Here is a 22,263-nt window from a genome sequence, read left to right as displayed (position 1 = left end):
CGCGCGGAAGGCGGGCAGAGCTCCCGCCGTCTGTTCGTCCCCACAACCAGTCCGCGCGGAGGGGTGGTGAAAGGGACGGGCTCTCGTTCTCTCTCAGTATTGGTCAGAGTTAACATGGGAGGCGGGTCCCCCGAGGAGCGGCCTCTGCGGTTGGTTGAACGTTCAGGGCAGGTGGGCGGCGGGACCGGTGCGGGCACGAGCTGCCTCTCCGCGCGCGCTTCCGGGGCCGTTAGCGGGGCGCCGGCAGCCATGTCGGAGTGGGTGTCCTACTACCGGAGCGACGGGCCGGAGGACGATGAGCAGGATGAGCAGCAGGAGGAGGAGGGCACTGAGGCGGTCGGTAAGGGCCCACCATTCTCACAGGGATTGCAGCCGTGGGCTCGCTGCCCTCCAGGGTCAGCGTGCGGAGGAGGCCGCTGTTAAAACTGTTTCCCCTAATTCCGTAGGGGACTACAGGTTCTCCGGTCGGGACAGCCTCATTTTCTTAGTGGACGCCTCCAAGGCCATGTTTGAGTCGGATGAGGAGGGAATGACGCCCTTTGAGATGACCATCCAGGTACGGCTGCTTAGAGATCGGCGGGCTGCTTCGCTAACGGGTGGGGATCGCCTTCGGCGCCTCCGCTGCTGCGGGCACCGGGCTGCCCTCTGCCCGTTGTGTCGCTGTAAAGGTCGCTGTGGAAGGGAAGCAGCTCGGACTGCTGAATGGCTGTGCGTTTGGGAAGACGCCTGGCGGGCCGTGTCCATAGTTGGGTGAGGGAAACCTTTATAGAATGAGCCACCACACAGCTGTTCAGGCTGAAGGCAAAATTCCCCAGAAGAATCACAGAATGTTAGGGGTTGGAAGGAACAAGACCCCACATTCTTTATTCAGGTGAAATTCAGCTTAAAGAATGTTGCTGTTTGCCACTCAAACTGCTAATTGCCAGAGAGAAAGCTTTTGCACCCCTGCTGCAACTGTTTTTCTTCATACTTTGGTGTGTGTGCATTTTTTTTTCCCCCCAGTGCATCCGGAATGTGTATACCAGCAAAATTATTAGCAGTGACAAAGACCTGTTAAGTGTTGTGTTCTATGGTACAGAAAACAGCAAGAACTCAGCAGATTTCAAGCATGTCTATGTTCTCCAGGACCTGGACAACCCAGGTAAAGGCAGTGAAGTGATATGAAGGTTACACAGAAAAGTGGAGTAAAGAAATCTGTGTAGTAGGCATTGTCACTAGTTGATCTCTCTGAAAACAGGGAGATACCAGATAAAATTCTTGTTACTGAAATGTATTGGTGATGGTGGGAGTAGCTTTAGAAGTTTATTGAAAGTTTAGAAAATTGGTGGGAGCTTAGCTTTTTCTGTCGTGGCTGGTTTAAATCCCTTTCCTATGTCTCCTGTTTCAAAGTGGTGGTTCACTTACTGTCTGCTAAACCTAAGAGGACCTCAGCAGCACTCATGAAAGCTTATCATGTGTCTGCTGCACTTCAGAAAAATGCAAAGGCACCACAGGTTCCACCTGATGGAGGATATCACAGGTTGGGTGGGGTTTCTGGAGGTCATCTTGTCCAACCCTCCCACTCAAGCAGAATCAGCTGGAACAGGTTGTCCAATAGCCTGACCTGTTTTGCAGTTCTTGGGTTTAGCTCTTTAGGATTTCTTACCTAGCATCTGCTTGGTAATGAGTCCCAGTTGCTGGACTGGGAAAGGTAGTAGGAAGGGTGTGAAGAATGCATGGTAGAGGTGACAAATTCACTGACAGCAGAGAGTCTTGTGGGAGGATTTTGTCTCCTAGCTTTTAATAGCAGTCTGTATCTCTGAGGAAGTTTGGTTTCATTTTTTCACCTAGGAGGTACAGGGTTAATAACACATGGGGTTCACCTGAAAGAGCTATGCCTTGTCCTAGTTTAAGAATTAATTATGATGAGGAACTGTCCAGACAGGCTTTTCTGGCAGCAAGCACCTTAGGCTTCTTGCTCCATCTTTTCTTCCCTCTTCTTCCATGCTTGCCTTTTTTCCTGTGTTAGAGGCAGTAGCTTTGCTGTGCTGGTGAAGACAGTGCAGATGGAAGGTGGGTGTTATTAAAAGGGAAGAGGATTGTGTATTTGCTGCCCCTGGAAAGCAGAATGCTGTGGATAAAGAAGTTAGTCACTATGTAGTATGTAATTATGCACACTTATGCTGTTAATTAAATGGCAGCTGAGGAAAATGAAAATAAAATAGTAAAGGGAGGGAAAGACACTTTCAGATGAGATTTCAGAAGTGCTGCAGAATTTGAGTGAAGGACAAAGGAAGAAGCTCTGCAGAGTGCAGTAGCTGAAAAATGAAATATTGTCTCTCTTTGTACAGTTAAGAGAGAAAATAGAATCTGCTGTTAGATAGGTGGGAAAAGGAGTTGTAGTTTTGCTGGAATAACCTGCAGAGCTTTAAAGAGGCCATCAACAGCTGCCCTGAATATTGCTGTGCTCCACTTGGTGGTTTGTGGGCTGCATCTGACCTCTAGGTTGATTCTATCTGACATGAGTGGCTAGGAGCAGGAGGAATTCTCCACCTCTTCAATGTGTTGTGGAGATGCAGGATGTATTTCAGGCTCCTCTCCTTTCTCTGGTGGCACAGCTGTCCTTTCTTACTTGTCCCTTCGCTGTAGAGGGTTTGCAATACTTTGATTCCTGCCTGTTTCCCTCCTTCAATAAGAAGAGCTCCACATTGGTGTTAAGGCATTTTATGTCCTCTTGGTCTGAGTAGGTGATTTCAGGTAGTATCCAGCTTGTGTTGTTGCAAATGTTAGGCTATGCTGAACAGTTTTCTCAAGCCAGGTGGTGGAAGGGAACTGCCACAGGTGTTAGGGGATATTGCTCAGATGTCAGCTGCAAGGGAACCTCAGTGCATATTTAGAAGGGTTTTGTGGTACTTTCTAATGCACAAGAATGCTGTTGTCCCCCTTAGGTGCAAAACGTGTTCTGGAGCTGGACCAGTACGGGGGAGATGAAGGACAAGCACTCTTCCATGATACCTTTGGCCACAATGCTGACTATTCACTGGGTGAAGCACTTTGGGCCTGCTCTAATCTCTTCAGTGATGTCCGAGTCAGACTGAGCCACAAAAGGATCATGCTCTTCACCAATGAGGATGACCCTCATGCCAATGACAGTGCTAAAGCCAAGCTGGCCAGGACCAGAGCTGGTGATCTGAGAGACACAGGTGATTAGTTTTGTCTTTAATTTCAGGTATAGTAAAAATAGGGCACCCTTGCAGTAAATGTTAACTGCATTGCATGTTTGTGATGGGGAGGAAAGTGTAAGGTTATCTGAACTGGGGACTCTTTCTGCAGTCTAAATTAGAAAAGCTGTTATCTAATTTGGTATCCAGCAACTAACCCTTATGGTCTAAGAGCTCTTTTTCTACTCTGATAACATAAATCAGAACTTGAGACAACCTATGGAAAACAAACTCTGCTTTGTTTCATTATTCCAACATTTTCCAGGAAGGGAAAAACAACATTAAGTCAACATAAAAGGAAAATGAATGTCTCCATTTTGAATCAGCTGAAGAACAGCAACCTGACCTCAGAGACAAGGGAGCAAATGCTTCATTGGTTCAACTCTGTAGCTCAGATAACAAATATTTTTGGACCTTAGATGTGCTTGATCTAGAAATTGTGAGGCTTCTTTAATTCCTTAGCCCTTGCAAATGGGAAGGGGGAATTTCTGAACTCATTATTTCCCTCTGTACCTGAATCATAGAATCAACAAGGTTGGAAAAGACCTCAAAGATCATCAAGTCCAACCTGTCACCCAAGACCTCATGACTATTAACCATGGCACCAAGTGCCACGTCCAATCCCCTCTTGAACACCTCCAGGGACAGTGACTCCACCACTTCCCTGGGCAGCCCTTTCCAACAGCTAACAACTCTCTCTGTGAAAAACTTTCTCCTCACCTCGAGCCTAAACTTCCCCTGGTGCAGCTTGAGACTGTGTCCTCTCGTTCTGTGGTTGCCTGGGAGCATGTCAGAGCTGTTTTGTAAGCAATGTTGTCCAGGTTACTAGGGAAAAAACGGTTTCTATGCTATGTTGCTTTGACTGAAGTTGATGAATGTGTTTTGCCTCTTGCCCTAGGAGCTTTCACATCAAGCACAGATGACAATTTGGAGCTTACTCTTGCTTAAATTCTTAGAGGAATCTGAGAGTGCCGAGAAACAACCTGATGTAAAAACAAAGCCGTTTCTGTGATCTTCCTCCTGTCTTATTTTGTTTCTAGGTATCATCCTGGACTTGATGCATTTGAAGAAGCCTGGAGGGTTTGATATCTCTTTGTTCTACAGGGATATAATAAATTTAGCAGAGGATGAGGACCTTGGGATCCAGCCTAAGGAGTCAGAGAAACTGGAACATCTCATGAAGAAAGTACGAGCAAAGCAGACAAAAAAACGGGCTATGGTCAGGTTGGTGCCTGGTTATATTTCATTTCATGGAGGCATCTGGTGTTACTTTTAGACTGCATCTCACCTCCCTGTTCTGGAATGTTTGGTCTGTAAAGCCATCAGTGCTTGCATTCCTCAATCTTAATTTCTTAGGACAAGGTTGGTGTTTCTTCTGGAGCTTCAATGATATTTGTCCTTGCTGGATGAGAAGAGCGGAGAAAGAAGCTAGGGCTCCTTTTTCCCCCCCTCTGTCTGACATCTGGATTTATCTTAGCCAGAAAGGATCATTTTTCATAAAATGACATTATTGCCAAGTAAAAGACTTCCAAAAAAAGGTGCAACCTGTAAAATGGTAGTTTCTAGTGAAATCTGATTGAAAGGAGGTTTTTCTTACTAGCACTAACAGAAAAATTTCTGCTCATTGTTGCTGGTAGGGATTTTGGTCTGTTATGAAATTGTTATTTGTGGTCAGTCTGTCCTAAGCACTTGGTGTGAATTCACATAGCCTTGATACTTCTGATCACCCACTGAAAGATTAGAGATACTTACAAAGAGATTAAAGGGATCTTGACAAAGCAGATAGAAAGTATTTTTGGAGCCACATACTCCGTAGCAGTTGGGTTTTTTAACGAGGGAGTTCATGACAGAATGGTGTGGAAGCATAGTTAGGGAACGAACTTCACAGTCTAGTGGCTTTTTAAATATATATTAAAAAGGAGATAATCCTAGCCTCAGCTGTTGGCACTGGCATTTGAGCTTCTGCTCACAGCTTTATTTTCCTCTTGTGGGAATGTTTCTCAAGTTTTCTAATCCTTGAGGAGGAAGAATCCTGTACCAGAGATACCTCTTAGAGGAGAGGATGTGTCCCTGTTCTGCTCTCAGAACTTGAAGATTATCTCCAGGTTTAAACCTTTGCATCTGAATTTTTCTCTAATTTCTGATGATCTGTTTTCTTAAATCATGGTATTAATTGGTGAGGTGATGGAGCACTGGAACAGGCTTCCCAGAGAGGTTGCAGAGCCTCCTTCTCTATAGACTTTCAAAACCCACCTGGATGTGTTCCTGTAAGGCCTGTCCTAGGTGATCCTGCTTTGGCAGGGGGCTTGTACTGGGTGATCTCAGGGGGTTTCTTCCAACCCCTAACATTCTGTGATTCTTCTGGGGAATTTTGCCTTCAGCCTGAACAACTGTGTGAATTCAGAGGTTGCATTGCATTAAGCACAGATAAGGTGCCCAAATGTGAACTTGTCCTCTCCTCTGCTTGAGCATAGCTCCAGACTGGGGGGAAAAAAAAAAAAGATGAAAGAAAGATGGTAAATTATTTGTGTTTAAATCATTTTTATGGCCAGAAGTGACAGCATTGCAAGGATGTTTTCATACAAGTGAGATTATGATGCAAGTCATAGTATGTTTCCAGAGATAGGTGTGATTTATGGGGAGGAGAGTAAGAGAAGGGCAGAGAAAATAATTTATCTGAGGAGATGACTTCTGCAAAAGTGATTTGTGTGTTTGAGAAGTCTCAAGTCTTTATCTGCCTTTTTACACAGGTTAAATCTGTATCTGAGCAAAGATCTGTCACTTTCTGTTGCTGTTTACAACCTTATTCAAAAAGCTTACAAGCCATACCCAGTGAAGCTGTATCGGGAAACTAATGAACCAGTTAAAACAAAGACAAGGACCTTCAGTAGCCAAACAGGCAGTTTGCTCCTGCCTAGTGACACTAAAAGGGCTCAGGTAAGGTATTGATCATCTTCCTGCTGTTTCCTGTCTCTGTGATACGTGTGTGTGTGAGATGCTGATTCTCTTGCTGCTGTTGTTTGGGTTTCACTGTCAAGATCAGATGCAGAAATATTTACATCCATATGCCCCTGGGGATAGCCTGGTCACTTTGTAAACTACACAGAGTGAGACTGGGTAGTTTCTCTGCCATGACTGTCAAGGGAAAGCAGAGCTGCTAGTAGAAGTGCCCTTAGGAACACAGGTCATTTCTTTCTGTAAGGCAGAACTAGGTTGCCACAGCCTGACCCTACGTGGCCTTGTGCAATCTTTGCTGATGTTTTCCTTTGGGCAGATATTGGTCATTTTTATTAAACATACAAATGTGAGTCATGGAATGGGGGCAGGTTAGAGCTCTTTTCAACCAACCAACCAAAAAAAAAAGGGCATATTATCTTTGGGTTTTATTATTTTGTTCTTTGCTTTGCCTTCCTGCTTGATAGTTTGGCTGATGGTTGAATGTCACATTCTGTTCAGGCACAACCTTATTTCAAAGCAGGATATGCAGTTGCTAGGTGTTTTGTCACAAGTGCTGTCTCTGTTGTTCCATGCCAGAGGCTCCTAAAATTATTGTCTTAAGATTCAATACTAAGATCCAATTACTGGAAAGTAAATACAGGTGATGAAGAGTAAGCTGAGCATTAAATCCTGATACATACCTTCAGCAGCCGGACTACAATAAGCTTTGATTTTTGTGATGTATGAGTGATGGGTCAAAAGTGTTGTTTCTCAGTCACTGTTTCTGCCAGGACTAGGTAACTGATGTGCTGAAGCAAGTTTAGAATCAGGCAAGACTCTTTAAACCAGATCTGGTTGCTCACAGTTTGCTTGGAACAGCTCTGAAGAACTCCCAAGGGTGAGATGTGGCAGCTCCTCTGTGCCAGGGCTCAACCATTGTCTTAGGAAAGTGCATTTTGCTAATGTCCTGCTGGAATTTCCTGTGGGATAATGGTTGAAGATTGTGACTTGCCATTTCAGTGTGCACTAATGATGAGAGTTTGCTCTGTCTTGCCTGTAACCCTCTTTTCAGTAGTGACAGACATCAACTGAGTCCTTTTCCTGCTTCCCATCCCCACCACCCCCACACTCTTTTTGTGCTAGCAAGCCTAGTGTCTGCTCTTCCCTGGTTTAGACCTATGGAAACCGCCAGATCGTGCTGGAGAAGGAGGAGACAGAAGAATTAAAACAGTTTGATCCTCCAGGCTTGTTTCTGATCGGCTTCAAACCCCTTTCAATGCTTAAACATCACCACCACATCAAGCACTCCCAGTTCATCTATCCTGAGGAATCCCTAGTAAGTGGTAAGTAAAGATGGCAAGAGATGATTCACCACTTTGCATCAGGGTAATCAGTTGATTCATAGTGTGTTTAAGTGGGGATCATTGAGTGTAAAGCCTAACTTAAAAACTTGTGATATTGAAAAGTGTAGAATCACAGAAACATTCAAGTTGGAAAAGACCCTCAGGATCACCAAGTCCAACCATTGACCCTACTCTACAAGGGTCACCCCTACACCATATCCCCAAGCACCACATCTAAACCACCCTGAAACACATCCAGGGTTGGTGACTCCACCAGCTCCCTGGGCAGCTCACACTAACCCTCTCTGCTGCTGTTGTGGTTTTTTCCTTCAATAGCAGAACTGCTGATGAGACTTCATGTTTCATTTGTCAGGGCAAGCAGCTAATCACCCATGCAGATATAGTCTCAAAATAGTTGGTTTTGTCCTTCTTGAAAGCAAAGGATCCTAGTACCTGACAGGAAGGTGGTTATATAAAGCAAACAAAAACCAAACCATAGATCAGTGAATGTAATTGCTGATTTTAAGTCTCTATCAGCTAGGAGTGGAAACATAATGCTTTGAAAGTGTGGTTGAATTAATAGCACTGTAAGGAGGGAAGGTGAGGATGCTTAGCACTGCTTTTTCTCTCATTTTTATCTGTTTATGTAAGTCTGCTTATCCAGAAATACAGTATTAATCTATCCCAAGCTGCCACAGTAAAGAGAAAAACTGTAGCTCCTCAATCTACCAGTGAATAAATAGGGCTGAATTATGACCAGATGCTTTGCAGTGTCTTAACTAAAGATTTTACTTTTGCTTCTCCAGCTTAGCAGTTTCCTGAATCAAGCACCTTACTTAGCTGTCAGTCTTTTCCTGACCACTGTATCTGGTAATCTACAAAGCAAATGTGTGCCTCGAGAGGAATACTGCAGCCAGAGTTCTTAGAGTGTTATTTCTGCAAAAGGTTCTGTGATGTGCTGCCACTATGATGTCCCACCAGTCCAGGAGGAGGCTTTGCAGAGACCTGTTTACATTTTTTCACCTGTATTTAGTTGCTCAGATGCTGGTGATTTCATTTCTGTCACTGGAACACTCAGTGGTGTGATCCGAAGAGGCACTAACATTGTTGCTTTCAAGGGTTTCCCCTTCCAAAAGTTGCTTTTTACTTGTGCAGTGTTGCAGGCATTTCAGAGAAGACACAGGTTTTTATCTAGGGTTCACAGGATGTTAGGTGTTGGTAGGGACTTCTGGAGATTGAGTCCAACCCCCGCCCCCCGTCAGAGCAGGACCATAGAATCTAGCACAGGTCTCACAGGAACACATCCAGATGAGTCTTGAAAGTCTCCAGAGAATGAGACTCCACAACCTCTCTGGGGAGCCTGTTCCAGTGCTCTGTGACCCTCATAGTGAAGAAGTTCCTCCTCATGTTGAGGTGGAGCCTCCTGAGCTGTAGTTTGTTCATTGCCCCTTGTCCTATCACAGGGTGCAGCTGAGCAGAGCCTGTTCCCTTCTTCTTGACCCCCAGCCCTCAGATATTTATAAATATTTATTATATCTCCTCTCAGTCTTCTCTTCTCCAGACTAAAAAGCCCCCAGGGATCTCAGCTTCTCCTCACAGGGCACATGCTCCAGTCCCTTAATCATCCTGGTAGCTCTCTGTTTGACTCTCTTGACTACAACTGTCCATCTGACCAAGACAGTCTTTCCTTTGCAGGGAGTACAACACTGTTTAATGCCTTACTGATGAAATGCTTGGAGAGGGAGGTGATGGCACTGTGCAGATACACCGCCCGCCGGAACACTCCCCCTCGCTTCGTGGCCCTGGTTCCCCAGGAGGAAGAGCTGGATGAGCAGAAAGTGCAGATAACCCCTCCAGGTATGGGAAGAGAAGCTGTCTTTCCCTGCATGGTTGGATGCAGTCAGCATACTAGCATCCTGTATTGTGTGAAAACATTCTTGGTGCTGCTTGCCTTAAAACTGAAGAGAGTGCTTTCCAACATCTCTTTCTTCAGTTTTGTCTTTGTAAGCATCTGGTGTTAAATCTGTTTTTAAAACTCCAATTGCCTCAGTGCTTGCTTAGATATTACATGGCTACAGTATTATCCCTGCTTTCTACCTCTTTTTTCCAGTGGATACAAGTAACTGGCCTAAACATTTTGAAAGCTTTTAAATTCTGTTTGCTGACTGGACAAAATGTGCTTCCCTGGATTTTAGTGCATCCTTGGATGCATTTTAAAGTGTTAAATAAATAATCTTATATCCTGGACCTCACACCTTTTCAACTCAGTGGGGAATGATTAAAGAGCAAAGGCAGACCCTTGCTCTTTTGCATTTTCTCACCTCTTTAACTGAAAAAGTCCTTTTCTGGGAGAAAGTAGGAAAGTAACATTGCTTGTGTACAGGGGAAAGCATTTCAGAAAAACACAGGCATTTACTTCACTTTCAAACAAGGATTTTTTTCAAGTTCTTATCCAAGAAGAGATGGAGAAGGTGAATGAGCTGATGTGTATAAAATGCAAGTCATGAATATCCAGCTCTTAGCTGTGCATTTAGTTTGAATCTTCCTGAAAGCTTTTGGTGGTGTTGGTTATAGACACTGACACTGGGATTGAGTGTCATAATGTAGGGCCTGGGAAATACTATGGATTGCTGTTGTTTACAACAAAACATCTGGCTTTGGAGTGCTCAGACCTAAATAAGCATCTTCATCTTTCCATGGCACTTGCTGCCATGGTTTAGTTGATTAGATGGTGTTGGGTGATAGGTTGGACTTAATGATCTTGAAGCTCTCCTCTCCTCTATTCTATATTACTGTTTTGAGGCCATGGTTCTGAACAACTGTTCTCTTGCTTCCTCTTTTCTGTGCAGGTTTCCACGTCATTTTCTTACCCTATGCAGATGACAAACGGAAGGTGGATTGTACAGAGAAGGTGCCAGCCAGTCGGATGCAGGTGGACAAAATGAAGGAAATCATTCAGAAACTCCGGTTCAAGTACAGGTACACAGAGGTAGAATTGATAAGGTTGGAAAGGACCTCAAAGATCCAACCTGTCACCCAAGACCTCATGACTACTAAACCATGGTACCAAGTCCAGTCCCTTTTTGAACACCTCCAGGGATGGTGACTCCACCACTTCCCTGGGCAGCCCATTCCAATGGCTAACAACTCTCTCTGTGAAGAACTTTCTCCTCACCACCAGCCTAAACTTCCCCTGGTGCAGCTTGAGACTGTGTCCTCTTGTTCTGGTGCTGGTTGCCTGGGAGAAGAGACCAAGAGGAAAAGCAGGTCTTCCACTAAGATGGATTGTTGTGTGGGACAGAGGGACCTTTTACTTTGGAATAAGTTGGTAGTAGATCTTGTGTGCTTTGTCTGTCTTCTTGGCAGTATGCATTAACATTCTGGGGGCTCTTGACAGGACTGATGGCTTTGAGAACCCAGTTTTGCAGCAGCACTTCAGGAATCTGGAAGCTTTGGCTCTGGATATGATGGAACCAGAACAAGCTGAAGATCTTACAAGTGAGAATTACTGGTGGGTGCAAAGGGGGGGTGGGCTAGGGGATTCTTGACTTTGTTCTAAGTCAGAGATGTGCTACTACAAATGTCCTTGAACAAATATTTCACTGCATGCAGTTCCAAGATGCAGAATTCTGGATATGTCTATTTTGAAATATTGAGACCTTATTTACTAATGCTGTCAATTCCAAGATAAAGGAAAAAAAAGAATCACTTTGCCCTCCACAATTTAAACTGAATCACGTTTTTGTCTGTGGTGACAAATCTTTTCTCTGAAATTCCTCTCAAGAGTCTAATTAAAAACGCCTTAGCGCTTATTGTGCTGGGAGGCAATGATGCCACCTCGTGGCTGTGAGGGTTTCTCTATCAGAATATCTTGCCAAGGGACAGAAAACTGCTGCTGGAGGGCAAGTTCCTTTTTTAAAACACATGTTGTGCTCCAGGAATAGTGTTAGAGGAACTCTTTGTCTCTTCTGAAGTGATACCTAACTCTTACTAACACATTACAGAAACAAGCTGTTCTGGCTCAAACTACTCCCATTCTTAGATAGCAGCATCTTCTATTTTAAATGTCTGAGGTGAGACCTCGGTAACAGTCCAGCCAGGCAGGAGATCTACATCACTTCCACCATGTCATTTTTATTCCTGATCAGGAGTATGTGCAAGTCCATTACACATCATAGTACAAACTGCTGATGTTACCAAGAGCTGTAAATTTCTCATTTGTGAATATCATACCACAGCTCTTTGCATTTTGCATGCTTGCTACATGCTTGCATGCTAGTTATTACAGAAGCACCTCATTTTGATTTTTCCAGTGATTACTCTGGTTTTGAGAGGGCAAATCTTTGTCTTTTGACAGTGCCAAAGGTGGAAGAGATGAACCGTAGGCTGGGCAACCTGGTGGAGGAGTTTAAGCAGCTGGTTTATCCCCCTGACTACAATCCTGATGGGAAGGCTGTCAAGCGAAAACAAAGTAAGAAATGATGGTGCAGACATACAATATGGTGTCTCTGTTGAGAAGTATCTGCCTGATGGTTTGAACAAGCCACCTGTGTAACAACTCTCTTCACTCATCTCCACAACAAAGTGGATTTATATCCAGTGATGATTCTTAGGGAGTAGAGGATACTTGCGGTATCCACGTGGAGTATTGTTGGAATGAGAAGCTGCACAGTGAAGTGTAGGAAGCAATGCAGGTAAATGACTGCAAAATATTATTTGTTTTTAAGGCTTGCTTATTAAAAACTTTGGGTTTTGCAACAGAGTAGTAAAATTGTTCATGCTTTCAGTTTGTGTTGGTGAGGAAGCAGACTTTTAGGCATGGGCTGTTTAGCAAGTCCAAGATGAGCATAGTTAGGGCTAGACATCTAAGTAATGCTGAAGTCTGAAACTGCATGAAGTGGGAGAGTCAGTTAGCTGAACTTCCCAAGGAATCACTGCAATCTACTATCTTGAAAGATTTCTTTGGGGTGATCTTCCCATCAGAACACAAAGTTCCACACTTGAGTTTGAGATCACTCCTATCAAGGAAGTACTACATGCCTTACTACGTGTAGTGAGTGACACCTACTTAAAAGAAAGTGGAACTAGGTCTGTGGGTGTGTAGGTAGCTGTTAAAGTATCATGAGTTAATGGCCATTAACTGTGGTAGGTGTAAGAATCAGTGATGTATTTTTATTGAGAAACTTTAGAATTGTGTTAATGTAACATTTGTCTTCCTAGCTTCCGATGGTCAAACTGAGAAGAGGCCCAAAGTAGAAGTCTCAGAAGAGGAGCTGCAGAGTCATGTGCAGAAGGGCACTCTGGGCAAGCTCACTGTATCCACTCTGAAGGATGCATGCAGGCTTTATGGCTTGAATGATGGGGGGAAGAAACAGGAGCTCATGGATGCTTTAACTAAATACTTTAATGATCACTGAGCAGGGATGAGAAGCCCTGGTTGATGTCTATCTGCTTAAAATGTTGGTTGTCTTATGTAGGTGCTGTGTATGTTTAATCCTGCTGCGATGTTACTGAATCTAGGAGTGGAGAAACTTTTTACTCTTAGTTGTGAAACACCTCAGCAAAGTTGAATTCTGTTTGCAGTAGCCAAAGGTAGAATTAAATTCCTTGCTAACTCAGGTCATCCACTGCAAGCAAACACTGTTGTGCCTTCCTGGTTTCTTGATAAAAGTTATTTTGGACTTGTTATTTTGCAACACTAGCTGTACCATCCTTGCATCATAGACAGCAAAACTCACTTCAAGGTGAGAAAGCTGTTCAGCTGTGTTAGGGGCACCACAGGAAGTCAAGCAGCAGGTCAAGTCTGTTTGCTAGTAGAGGGTATAAATGTGGTGTCTTACTCTCCACAACAGCTGCTCAGTAGCAGTGCTTGGGGTCTTTTCTGCTCTTGGCATTACAAAGATTAGCAGCAGATAGCAATGGAGAAAATCAGTGTTAGGAAACAGCAGCCAATCCTTCAGGCAAAAAAAGACAACACTTCACGAAGCTGCACAGCCAGATTTTAAAGTTTTGAATAGGAATGGCAAATGCTGGTTTAAAAGAGGAAGGAAAAAAAAGTCACATTCCCTGGAAAGCTCAAGGATATACCCCAGTTAGATTACAGAAGTGGCACAGAGCTTTTTCACCTCTGTAGCCAGTGTGAAGTAGACTGTTGTGCAGGTTGCTGTACTCACTCTGTGCTTCAGAAAGAGAAAATTAGCAAGCTTGGAGAATACTCCTTGTTACCTCCAATATTTCCATCTTTTTAACCTTACTTAGGGAGGCTGCATCTGGGGCTTTGCTTTGAACTTCCGCTCTGGGCATACCTCACCTGTCTTGCTGCACAGGGTGACTAAAATCACGTCATTGCCCTTGCTTCAGTACAAATAGTTTAGCTAAATTAGCTTTTTATAGGATGGAAACAGGGGAATACATTTTGTTCTGCATGGTTTTAGTGTTCAGGGATTCCTGTTTGGAAAGTTGTGCCTGAGCTGTAGTGTGGCACACAGTGGATCCAGCCATGATCACTCTCTTGGCACTGTGAGCACCATAGCTGTGCCAGCACCCTGCTCACTTCCACCTCCACAACTCCTCCTCAAAGAGCAGCTAGCCCTTGTTGAACTCTGCAGTACTGAATCTACAGAAGTCTGTTGTGCTTTCAATGAGCCTGCATTATAGTAGTTACTTTTAATAAAGATTTGTCTAAGCAATCAATTTATTTTGCCCCTTGGCAAAGAAGTTACTGTAAATGCTTGTCTTAGTGAGTCTTAACACTCCATTGAACTCAATAAAATAGTGAGACTCTCTTGTGCTTAATCTAGTGAATTTTCATTCCCCAAAAGCCCTTGTTAACTTCTCTCTTGGCTTGCTAGCCCCCAGGCACAGTATGTTCCAGGCTTTGGATGATTGTGGCATCTTTGTCTAGGTTATTAGGTCTTCCTCTCAGCTTTTGGTTTGTTTTTTTTTACTACCACATTAAGTAGAATTTTAAAAGGGATGGTGATGGAAAGCTTCAGAGCAGAAGAATTAAGACAGTTTTACTTGCTCAAGAATCTTTTATTTCTGCTCCTTGTGTGCTTTGTCTTACATCAGCTGTCTTGGCATGGTACAGTAGGGCAAATCCTTGGCAAAGTCATGGTTTTAAACATAGCTAGCTGAACAGTCAGCATCAGTAGAAAGGAACAGCAGCCTTTCCAAACCTCATACAAAGAGGAAGACTCAACCTTTGTATGAAGTTCACAGCAGCAAAGGTATTACTAGATGTGGTTTTTCTTTAGTCTCTGGTGAGCCAATTTAATCCGGTTTGAATGTACTAAAGGTATGAAGTTAGTGCCTCTGGAGAAACATTACAGAACTTGCTTTTTCCCTTCTGCTGTTGAACCTATTGGTCTTTCCATGCTTACTTTGGTTTGGCATCCTGCAGTAGAGGACAAGTTTGATCTAACCCATTCCAACACAGACGTTTACTACCCTGCTTGGAGCAGAAAGGGGATTATACAACATGCATTTAACATAGGCTGGCTCCAAAAAACCACCACTAATCCAGAACGCTGGTGGTGCTTCGTGCTTTTCCACATTACATTATTTGACATTCTCTTCTTGAGACAGAGGTTGAGTCCTCTGAAAAATTACTTGGTTTCTGTTGTCTTGGCCATGTCTTCTACTGCACTGCTGTAGCCTTTAGGCAATCTCTGAGCAGCTCAGCTTTATACCTAGGAAGGCTTCAGTGACTTGCAAATGCTTCCCCAAGGGAGGGACAATTATTACATTTGGCTTCATCAGCAATTTTATTTTTCTTAAAAAGTCAGTATCCAAAAATAAGTGAGATAGGAATTTTCCCTTTGTGCACAGCTGTAAGATTTCTGCTCCCTGTGCACCCCCTTACAGAAGTCTTCCAGAAGCAAGAAGGTTGTGCTATGTGTACTTCTGACCATGGCTCTGTCTGCTGCTACACAGTAGCTGCTCATTGCCTCACAAAGATTCTAGGCTGCTCCATCACTGAAAACTCTAGCTGCCTGCATGCACCCCTGGGCAGGAACCAAGACCCTCAGTAGACAGCCATTCAGAAACAGTTACTCTCACCTGCTAGAGGCTGAAGCTTAGCAGAAATACTGCAACACATAGGAAGCTCCTCAGTGGGTTAAAAAAGCCCTGAGCGCACAGACATGGAAATAGGGGGGGGGGTGTTAACCTTTAACCACCAAATAAGAAATACAGTTGTAGAATCACTTTTCAAGAAGTAATGCAAGAAGAATGAATGGGTTGGAGTGGAGTAATAGAAAAGAGGGGGGAAGAGAGGCAGAAACACTAAGAATTAATTCATAGTTAAACAGTTCATTTGGTATTTTGAAATGAAACACAGATATCAAAACTATGGTTTCAACTGAAGCTAGACATCAATTCCCTCTGACTCCACCTTCCTATTCCACACACAAACTCAGGGGTATTTAAACCAACAGTCTTTCTATTGCTTGCTGGACAGACTGGATCTGAGGCTTTAGCTGTGATCCCTCCTTGATGGTGATGGAACAGGCGATGACAGGCCGGGAAACGCCACAGGCCCGGCCCAGAGCTTGCTTGGAACGCACAAACACGTAAGGTACGTTCTTGTCCTCACAGAGAAGAGGGAGGTGCAGGATGATCTCCAAGGGCTCTGCATCTGCTGCCATCACAATGAACTCTGCTATCCCTCTGTTCAGTGTTTTTGTGGCTATGAAAGAAATGGAAGAGTAAGTCTAGGTCCTTCTGGAAGACACATCTCCTAAAAATCAGCTTTAGGTGATACCAAAATTGGCCTGAGCAAGGAGATCCAGTGGTAGCATGAGGACAGGCCACAGGAAAGTGGCAGCTATAGGGCTAAGGATAGGGTTGCCCCAGGTTGCCTAGTGCTCCCCTCGAGCACAGCTGAGCTTCACAAAGAAGCAAGGCCAGCCCAGGGCTGCTGATGGGCAGGGAGCTGGGGCACACCACAGATGAGAGGATACTGGGGACATGTGGTGGTTAAAGAAGTTCAGTTCTCCTCCACCCCTCCTGCCCCATACCACAGCTAACTCAGTTGGAGAAGCAAAAATGGAAGGGCTATATTTACAAGCAGAATGAAATGCCAGTGAATATATACACAAAATACAGTATTTACAGTATATACAAAAATATACAGCAGAGAACGTAACACAGAAAACCTGCCCCTCCTTGCTGGAGGCAGGTCTCCCCACAAAACCCCTTTCTCCCCCTTCCTCCCAAAAAGGGTTAGAGAGAGAAGAGCAATTGTTAAGGGGGAAATTCTGTTAGTTCAAAGTGTATGCTATGGGAAGAAAAAGAAATCTTGTTAGTTGAAGGTCAGCACCAAGCTCAGAAAGAGAAAGACCTGTCCGGCCTCAGACTGAAACAGACAGACTGAGACACAAACTGAGCCAAAACTAAAAGTTGCATTCCCACTGATCTACCAATGAAATTCGTTTAGAACTAGCTTTGTTTTTCCTTTTTACACCAAACTATTCAGCTAGAGTGTGCCAGGAACTGTCCTTTTTTAAAGGCATAGCCTAAAACTGTCACAGGGAGCTGGGTTTGTTTAGCTTGAAGAAGAGCGGTGGGAGTCGGGGCAGGGATATAGCTGCTTTCTTCTATGTTAAGACAACTACAGAGAAGATGGAGCCAGAACATCCTTGTGAGTGCACAGGAAAAAGAACAAGGTGCAGACTGTAACTGTTGCCTCAGCAAGATTCCAGGAACACACTGGAATTTTATTCTATCTGCCTGCCCCCTCATGAGAGGGGATTATGCCACAGGACAGTTTTTAATCCTGGAGACTTGGGTTTTGTTTTTAAAGTTTGACAGGGCAAAGTGCTGAGCAACCTGATCCAACTGTGAAGGAAGGAGCAGGCTGAGCTTCAGGTCCCCTCAAACCCTAATCTTTTTATAATTCTGAACTCTCCAGGCATCTGGTAATCCCAATGCCACACCACTAAAATATGTATGATCACAGGACATACACCAAGAACAACATGCATGTTAGAGGCTAGCTAGAGGAGGATAGAGAGGGACACTAAAAAGATCCAGATTTGTGTAATGTTAGCAGCCCATCACTACAGAGGAAAGACAAACTCTAGCCACAGCTTCTCACAGACTCCTTGCCATGACTTCTACCACACTTTGCAACACACAGGTCTTACCTTCATTGGCTCCCTTGCGTAGCTGCTTATAGTTGCAGGATTGCTGCACAAGATCCAAGAGCGTTTTGGTGAGCTGTGCATCAGCCAGCGGGTAAGCTTTGGGGTTCACTTCTGCCTCACTCTAGAGAAGGAAAAAAATAAGAGTGTGAGAACAGTAGCAAAGGGGGTTTTGTTCTCAACAGCACTACACAGGCATGATGTACATCCCCATATACTGACCACTGAAGTCACCTCGCTGTTCTCAGTCGCTCTGCACAGACAGTGAAAATCTCCTTGCAGGATCTCTATACCAACAGCCAACTCACACCCCACAGACTAGCAGCAGTGAAGTTACAGGGCAGCCCTCAAGCATTTGCTACCACGGGTACTACATAAAATGCAGCATTTCGGCGCACAAGAAAAAAAGTCCCTGCCAGCCACAGACTAACAAGCTCAGACAAGAATTTTAAAGTGATCTGAGCAGAGCAGATGTCAGGTTTATTTCTAAAAATTACAAGTAGCTCCTAAATGTTGACATCAACGACGTAGTGGAACGGCAACGGAGTCACACGCCGCCTTAACGAGCATGACTCCAGTTCCCACCACTGCAGCCAAGGCAAGCGCTCCAGGCACCGGCTAGCGGTGATCCCACGCTGCGCCGCTCGCCCGCCCGCCCTCACACGCGGCTACAGCCCTGCCAGGCTGCCGAGCACATGCTCCCGCTTCCCACGGGACACAGTGAGGCCGGGGACTAGGGGCCGGGCCGGCAAACCGAGTCCGCCGCCGCTGTGTACCCCCAGGGCCGCCAGCTCCTCGGGCATCCTCCCTGCGGGGCAGCGTGTCGAGCAGGAGACCCACAACCGGCCGCAGCCCCGCCAGGCCTCCACGCGTTCCCCACCCCGCAGCCGCCGGGGGGGCAGCGTCTCCTCACTCCGGATCCCCCCAGCAGGCGCTCCCTGAGACGGAGGCCGGCGCCCAGCCCCGCTCACCATAGTCGCGGCCCGGTCGCTCCTCTGGGCCCGAGTGCGTGCAGGGGACGGAGGCGCGAGCGCTGCACGCCGGAAGTCAGGCGGCCGCGAGCGCGGGGCGGGACCCTCCGTGGCGCCTCCGGCGCCTCCCTTCCCCTCCCGCATGCGCAGTGCGCCAGGGCGCGACGGCGGCCGCCCGGTGATGGCGGAGGCGCGCGCGCAGCCCTGCGGCGGGCACGGGTGGCGCTGGGCGGTGCCGCTCCGCCCGCCGCCGCTCCGCCCGCCGCTCTGCCTCGCCTGCGCTGTGGAGACCCTGGGCGACGGCAGCGCCTCGGTGGGCAGCGCTTGCTTCTGTCTCCCCTTGCCGGGCATAGCTCTCCACAGAGATGATCAGAGGGAGGGGAGAAGTCCGGCTGGGAGAGAGCAGGCTGTGCGGCCTGGAGAAAAGGCGGCTCTGGGAAGACCTTACAGCGGCCTTCCAGTACCTGAAGAAAGCTGGGGGCTGTTTAGTGGGGAAGAAGGACAGTTGTTTGAAACTAGAACAGGGTAGATTTAGGTTGGGCATTAGGAGGAGGCTCCTAAATACTGAAGCAGGTTGCCCAGAGATGTGGTGGAGGCCCTGTTCCTGGAGATAGTCAAGGTCAAACCTGATGGGGTCTTGAGTAACCTGTTCTAGTTAAAAGATGTCCCTGCTCACTGTGGTGGGGAGGGTGTGTGGAAGGTTGTCTTGGACATGATGACCTTGGAGGTTCCCTTCCAACTCGATGTGTTCATGATAGCTCTCTGCTGCTGCCAGCCAGTGGCACCTTGGCCCCTCAGAGCTGGCACTGCAACTCTGCTTGGATGCCCCCTCTCCTACACTGAATTTGGGGCTGGGGCCTGGCTGGGTGTGTGGTGGTGCTTGGCTAAGTATCACCTTGGCACTGGGCTCTCTTGGCATTCTTGAAACCCCCCCACACCCAGGTGGAAGGAGTAGCAGGGTGGCTTGTGCTGAAGCACTAACTGGCTGTTGTCTGATCGTAGCTGGTGCGCAAGAAGCATGTCCTCTCCCGCCTCCACGATGCCCTGGCCTGGCAGGCCCTGCCAGTCATCCAGCTGCTGGCACCGGATGAGAGGGTCTGCATTCATTTGATAGGAACACTCTTTGGTAAGAGGTCCAGGGCCACAGCAGTTGACTGCAGTGAAAAGGCAGTTACCTGGTGTTGGCTGGTTGTGTACATGTGAAGTTTCTCCACATCTGAAGGCACAAACAGACAAAAGAGGGTGAAAGGCAGTGCAGTGATTGCCTTTGCATGAAGTGCTGAGGTTTTCAGCATACCCCTTTGCAAAAGCTGTTTTCTGTGCAGGAGCTATGATGGGTTTCCTCAGCAGCAATGTATGACTGCTTGCACTCAGTGCTGTGGAGGGAGGAGACTGGTCACGAGTATTAGCATGAGTGGAAGATAGGAATGGCAAGTCAGAGCTGGGTTCTGACTCCCGCCATTCTGGAGCGTTGCTTCAGGTGTCTGCCGCTGGGGACGAGCAGTGAGATGGTTGCAGTACCGTTTTTGCTTGCATAGGTGGAGCCATTGACTTCAGCTCTGCAGTACAGGCAAAATAAGCAAGAGAACCGACTAATGCCTCATGTCTCTCTGCCCTGCTTCTGGGGGTGCCCTTTGCTGTACTCCCGGAGAGTATCCTTTGACAAAGCCAGGCTGATGTCCTGTGAAACAGGGGAAACAAAACGGTTCTGGAAAAAAAAGAGAAACTCTTTTTACAAGAAGGCATTCCAGCACTGGCAGTCACAAGCAGGAATGAGTGCCATGACTGTGGTTTATCTTTCAGGGATGTTGCATACTGTGGAAGACAGCAGTGCCCTGGACCTAGTTGCAGAAGGTGAGAGTTAGATGCCACAACTCAGCTACTGACAGTTTGTAAAGGGAGGCTGTGTCTTGTCTGATAACTGTTATAAGATGCTCAGCTTCTGCACAGCTTGAATTGGCAAGAGCTGCTATCTCCTGTCAGTGCAGCAGTGACAAGCAGACTGTTCCAACATTTGGGGCCAGAGGAGTGCCTGCAGGTGTAAATATTTAGCATTTCTCTCACAGGTTCTGTGCCATGATTGGGTAACAGCAGTAAACAATGTCTCATCTGTGTCACCTTTGCACCTCACTGAAGCCTCAAAGCAAATGGAAATCCTCCTAAAGGCTTCAGTGAGCTTGGGGATCAATTGCTTGCTCCTCAGGACAGAGAATATTTGGGATTTACCTGTACAGGCTGCAGAGTCCTCTTTGTGCAGTCCTTCAGATGTCAATGAAATTTGAAGGAAAGAAACATCTGCAGGGCTGTCAGAGGAATTTCTGCAGTCCAGTTAACCTTGGGCATCTCTGCTGAGTCTAGTGACATCAGCCATGCAATGATTGCCTCCTGTCCTGCCATGAAAGAAGGCATGACCAGCTCCCTCAGTTTTCAGGCACTTGCTTGAAGTGGTGTTGAAAAGGTGACAAGTCTTTCTGTCATGTTTTCAGTCTGATGAGAGATAGATGCTCTCAAACAGAGGAATTTTGCCTTAGTAACAGCCTAACTCTTGAAAGTTTGTAGAGATTCTGAGAGTTCAGGGCAAGAAAGAGCCATGAGGCCATCCATAAATCACCTCAAGATGTCTCTCTGCTAAGATGTGTAATTCTTTAGCTAGTTACACCTCCAGTATTGCCCTGGGTATCCCAAGAGAAGTCTCTGGTGGTGTTTTTCTATGATGTTCTCCTAGAACACAAAAGAAAAGAGTGTGTTTTTCAAGGGAGTCATGCCATGACAGCCTTACCAAATCCTGTGGAGCCATGTTCTGTGCAGTGTCTCAGTGAAGGGGCTATTGTCAGATCCTTATTTGCTGCACATTCAGGTAACCCAAGTTCTTAAAGTGCCAGAAGAAGAACTTTGCTCCCTAAAAGTGGTTCACTGGTATAGGTGTGGAGGCAGAGGCAGCCTTCCCGCAGCAGGCAACTCTCTTGTGATTTTGTTAGGGAAACTCAGGTGATGTGCAGCCACTGCCTGGTAAACAGTTTCTTGCTGACTCTTTGTGTCAAGACAGAGCAGTCAGAGTTCTTAACGTTGCAGTGCACCAAGAATGACAGCCCTTGCTTGGGGCTGAGGGGGTGAACAGTGCCACAGAGGTGACTGAGGTCTTGCTTTCTGGCAAGGTCTATAGGATAGCTGTAGCAGGGAGGAATGGCTGCCCTGTAACCTCAGAGACAGTGGCAGTTGGAGGAGAGGCTCTTAATCTACATCTAAGGATACTCAGAGTTTCAGTTGTGGTATCTCCTCTGGAAAGATCTATTTGTAGAGGTCAATGTTCATACTGTAAGAAATGCTATTCAGTTACCAGAAATGTTTATGTTTTTAATCTAGGGCTTTTTTTTTCCCCTTCCCTTCCTGATTCCTTTTGTTTACTTGGTGTCCTGATGCTCAGTTTGTCACTCGCAGTCCATTTCCATGCTTGGTTTGTAGTGCAGCTAGAACAGGGCTGCTGTCACTGCTGCAAGGAGCTTGGGCTGGGCTCTCAGCAGTAACAGTGCTGGGAATGGCAATGTTACCCTGCTCACTCAGCACCTCCATGCTCATTTAATTTCTCAGCTCTTTGCTCACTGGTCTGCTAAAGCCCTGTGGAAGATGGATTGTGAATGCTCCTGGGTGTGAATTACTGATCCTGTTT

The 22,263-nt window shown here is 46.0% G+C and overlaps 3 protein-coding genes across 4 annotated transcripts in view; 2 read left to right on the top strand and 1 right to left on the bottom strand.

The window, feature by feature from the left end:
• The first annotated feature begins 179 nt into the window (after positions 1–179).
• On the top strand, positions 180–13,663 carry XRCC6 (X-ray repair cross complementing 6). 2 transcript variants are annotated; one of them, XR_008462619.1, is made up of 12 exons: positions 180–340; positions 447–556; positions 1,003–1,141; positions 2,928–3,182; positions 4,241–4,424; positions 5,951–6,137; positions 7,312–7,480; positions 9,176–9,337; positions 10,330–10,459; positions 10,878–10,991; positions 11,838–11,951; positions 12,701–12,815. XR_008462619.1 is itself a non-coding variant. In XM_009902452.2 (12 exons), exons 1-12 carry the CDS (start codon positions 250–252, stop codon positions 12,895–12,897), a joined length of 1,839 nt encoding a protein of 612 aa, XP_009900754.1. In that variant the 5' UTR covers positions 180–249; the 3' UTR covers positions 12,898–13,663. The 2 variants fall into 2 exon arrangements, 1 of the variants encoding a protein (XP_009900754.1); XM_009902452.2 differs by having other exon boundaries at positions 10,878–10,978; positions 12,701–13,663.
• Positions 13,664–15,639: 1,976 nt separating this feature from the next.
• On the bottom strand, positions 15,640–18,709 carry SNU13 (small nuclear ribonucleoprotein 13). Its single transcript, XM_054167840.1, has 3 exons — positions 18,597–18,709; positions 17,629–17,749; positions 15,640–16,169 (listed from the first exon to the last, which is right to left on the bottom strand). The coding sequence occupies exons 1-3, from the start codon at positions 18,597–18,599 to the stop codon at positions 15,907–15,909; spliced, it is 387 nt and encodes a 128-aa protein (XP_054023815.1). The 5' UTR covers positions 18,600–18,709; the 3' UTR covers positions 15,640–15,906.
• Positions 18,710–18,738: 29 nt separating this feature from the next.
• Positions 18,739–22,263, top strand: part of MEI1 (meiotic double-stranded break formation protein 1) — a 38,945-nt gene continuing 35,420 nt past the window's right edge. Inside the window, exons 1-3 of the mRNA XM_054168049.1 lie at positions 18,739–18,909; positions 19,599–19,722; positions 20,400–20,450. Coding sequence (XP_054024024.1) covers positions 18,739–18,909; positions 19,599–19,722; positions 20,400–20,450 — 346 coding nt within the window. The remainder of the gene's footprint in view (positions 18,910–19,598; positions 19,723–20,399; positions 20,451–22,263) is intronic.

This window comes from Dryobates pubescens, chromosome 15 (genome assembly GCF_014839835.1).
Source record: "Dryobates pubescens isolate bDryPub1 chromosome 15, bDryPub1.pri, whole genome shotgun sequence".
NCBI classification, from domain to species: Eukaryota; Metazoa; Chordata; class Aves; order Piciformes; family Picidae; genus Dryobates; species Dryobates pubescens.
The sequence above is the reverse complement of the archived record's forward strand: the minus strand, read 5'-3'. Positions and strand labels throughout refer to the sequence as shown.

What these genes read in the sequence shown, in the direction of transcription:
- SNU13 (XM_054167840.1), bottom strand. An exon ending in ACGCAAGGGAGCCAATGAAG is followed by an intron (nt 16,170 to 17,628) that starts GTAAGACCTGTG and finishes TTTCTTTCATAG; the next exon opens with CCACAAAAACACTGAACAGA.
- XRCC6 (XM_009902452.2), top strand. Translation starts at nt 250, where the DNA reads ATGTCGGAGTGGGTGTCCTACTACCGGAGCGACGGGCCGGAGGACGAT. An exon ending in CCTTTGAGATGACCATCCAG is followed by an intron (nt 557 to 1,002) that starts GTACGGCTGCTT and finishes TTTTCCCCCCAG; the next exon opens with TGCATCCGGAATGTGTATAC. An exon ending in AAACTCCGGTTCAAGTACAG is followed by an intron (nt 10,460 to 10,877) that starts GTACACAGAGGT and finishes GGCTCTTGACAG; the next exon opens with GACTGATGGCTTTGAGAACC.